General features: G+C 44.4%; 1 protein-coding gene across 1 annotated transcript; it reads right to left on the bottom strand.

Moving 5' to 3' along the window:
• Positions 1 to 203: 203 nt before the first annotated feature.
• On the bottom strand, positions 204 to 1,498 carry LOC110678017. The gene is made up of 2 exons (XM_021850356.1): positions 1,247 to 1,498; positions 204 to 1,186 (listed from the first exon to the last, which is right to left on the bottom strand). Exons 1-2 carry the CDS (start codon positions 1,416 to 1,418, stop codon positions 228 to 230), a joined length of 1,131 nt encoding a protein of 376 aa, XP_021706048.1. The 5' UTR covers positions 1,419 to 1,498; the 3' UTR covers positions 204 to 227.
• Between the last annotated feature and the right edge of the window lie 964 nt (positions 1,499 to 2,462).

The raw sequence follows: 2,462 nt of genomic DNA, 5'->3' as shown, positions 1-2,462 counted from the left end.
GCATTATCGCAGATACTCTATTCGACGGTATCACAAACAATTCAGCATGATTAAACGATCAGAACAATTGATTTGTTGATTACACATTTTGTCGCGAACAAAGTTCCCAAGGAGCAAAGTTCTGCTAGTGTGATGGGAAGAAAGTCCATACTAATTTTCCAAAGTAAATATTTACACACACGAACGGATCTCCGTTCCAGTTCTTATCAGCAGTATACACTATTTATTTACTCTTCCACGCTCTCGTACAGCTTGGCCAATCGCCTTATCGACTGTTTGGTTTTCTTGTGGATGAAACTGTCGACGTGGGACATGATCGTCACAATTCCCATGATCCGTTCCAGGGCACTCTGGACGCGTTCGACTCGCTCGATGCTCGAAGTGGGATCCATCAGGTAATCCTCGCTCTGCTGCAATCCATTTTGCTGGCTGATAAGACGTTTTCTTACCGGTGGACGTTGCCGATGCTCTATGTACTGATCGTCGTCATTATCGTACTCGAAAGCATAATCATAGGCCACAGGGGACTGATGTCTTTCGTCCAGACATGGACATGCTGTGGTGGTTGAGGGTTTTGTCTTTGGGCGACGTTTTTTGGAACGATTGGATTTTTTATCGCCCTCCCGTTTGAATCCTTGAGCAATGATATCCTTGAATGGCTTTCTGTTTGTTTCCGAATCTTCCAGGTCACTTATGTCAATTTGATCGAAATCTACTTCCGGTAGATCGTCATAATAGTTGTAATTTCGTGCTTTTCGTTTGCGGTGTCCAAAAATTATGGGCGTCTTGGGAGTAGTGGATGGTGGAAGTGTTGTCGTTAGTGGTGTTACTTGAGTTGTACTGGTTAGCGATCGAGATTTTGGCATCGTTAAACTAGCTGGTGAAGCTACCTCATCTTCCTCGGAGGATATGGGTATTTCTATTCGAGATCGAATCCAATCCTTTTCTAAGGAATAGTCATCTGGTGGTAGCGGTATATGAGATGACGTGGAAAGGGTTTGTAAACTAATAGTTGTTGATTCGATCGGCATACTTTGAACATTTTCGGTATTATATTGTGGGATGACTTTTCCTGTTGGATCTTCTTGAGTACTTTCGTATGACACATTTTGTAGTTCAGCTGAGTTTGGTAGAAATGAACTCGGGCGATGGCTGTTTAAAAGACGTACGGAGATCACTTCATTTGCTACGAATAATTTATAAAACATTAGTTTCTTACACAAGTCATTGAGATAAATACTGTTACCTTCATCGTTTTCCATTACGGTAGGATAATCATAATTATGCATCATCACTTCGTCCTCGTTATGCGTTGCAGATAAAATTGGCCGTTTTTCTTGTTCGAATGTTATAACCCGAGCATTGGACTGTACGTTGATTAACTGAAAACATAAAAGAGTTAACTTGTGTAGTTTCATATCTGTAGTCTATGCAACCGTTTTTTTAAATTTAAAGTACATAGGATGGTACACAAATTATGTCACGCTAAAATTCAACTTTTTTGACCCCCTTCCCCCTTTGTCTCGATTTTTGTGTGAGTCCACCGAAATTTTTGTAAGGCTTGTCACGTTTGGCTTGACCCCTCCCCTCCTCGGAGCGTGACGTAATTTGTGCATGACCCATTGGTTCGGTAAATGCTGGGCATGGGAACCATTGGTACCTCGCGTACCTGCAGGAATAAGCAGAGCGCCTGTTCCCCATGGGGCGGCTGATCATCGTCCGAGTGCCAGAGAAGGACTAGGACTAAGCTAAACTGCGCACTATGGTCCTTCGAACATTTAGGGGGAATGGAAATCTAGGGGATTGGTGTCAGACCCTGCAAGCCAACCGTGAAAACACATAAGAACAGGAACGTCAACGAGGAAATACCGACCAGAACAATCGGCAAATACCACAGCGATGGATATGGACTAGCGATTGGAAACTCGGTACGTGGAACTACAAATCTCTCAACTTCATCGGAAGCACACGTATACTCTCCGATGTACTAAAGTCCCGCGGTTTCGGCATCGAAGCGCTGCACGAGGTGTGCTGGACAAGTTCAATGGTGCGATCGTTTAGAGGTAACCATACCATCTACCAGTGCTGCGGCAACACACGTGAGCTAGGAACAGCTTTTATAGTTATGGGTATATGCAAAGGGGCGTGGTGGCCGATTAATAAGAGAATGTGCAAGTTAAGGAATAAAGGGCGGTTCTTCAACTTTAGCATCATAAACCTGCACCCCTCACTCCGGAAGCATTGATGATGACAAGGACGCATTTTACGTGCAGCTCGAACGCGAGTACGACCGCTGCCGAAGCCACGACGCCAAGTTCATCATAGGAGATTTGAATGCTCAGGTTGGCCAAGAAGAGGAGTTCAGACCGACGATTGGAAAGTAATGCGCCTACCGGCTGACGAACGAGAACGGCCTACGACTGATAAATATCACCGCCTCCAAGAATATGGCCATTTGTAGC

Source organism: Aedes aegypti, chromosome 3 (genome assembly GCF_002204515.2).
Source record: "Aedes aegypti strain LVP_AGWG chromosome 3, AaegL5.0 Primary Assembly, whole genome shotgun sequence".
Classification (NCBI taxonomy): domain Eukaryota; kingdom Metazoa; phylum Arthropoda; class Insecta; order Diptera; family Culicidae; genus Aedes; species Aedes aegypti.
This window is presented reverse-complemented; position numbering and strand designations above follow the sequence as displayed.

Bases quoted from the DNA above. Each gene is read 5' to 3' on its own strand.
- LOC110678017 (XM_021850356.1), bottom strand. From the start codon at position 1,418: ATGAAACTACACAAGTTAACTCTTTTATGTTTTCAGTTAATCAACGTA. The intron at 1,187-1,246 runs GTAACAGTATTT...AATTATTCGTAG, and splicing joins CGTAATGGAAAACGATGAAG to CAAATGAAGTGATCTCCGTA.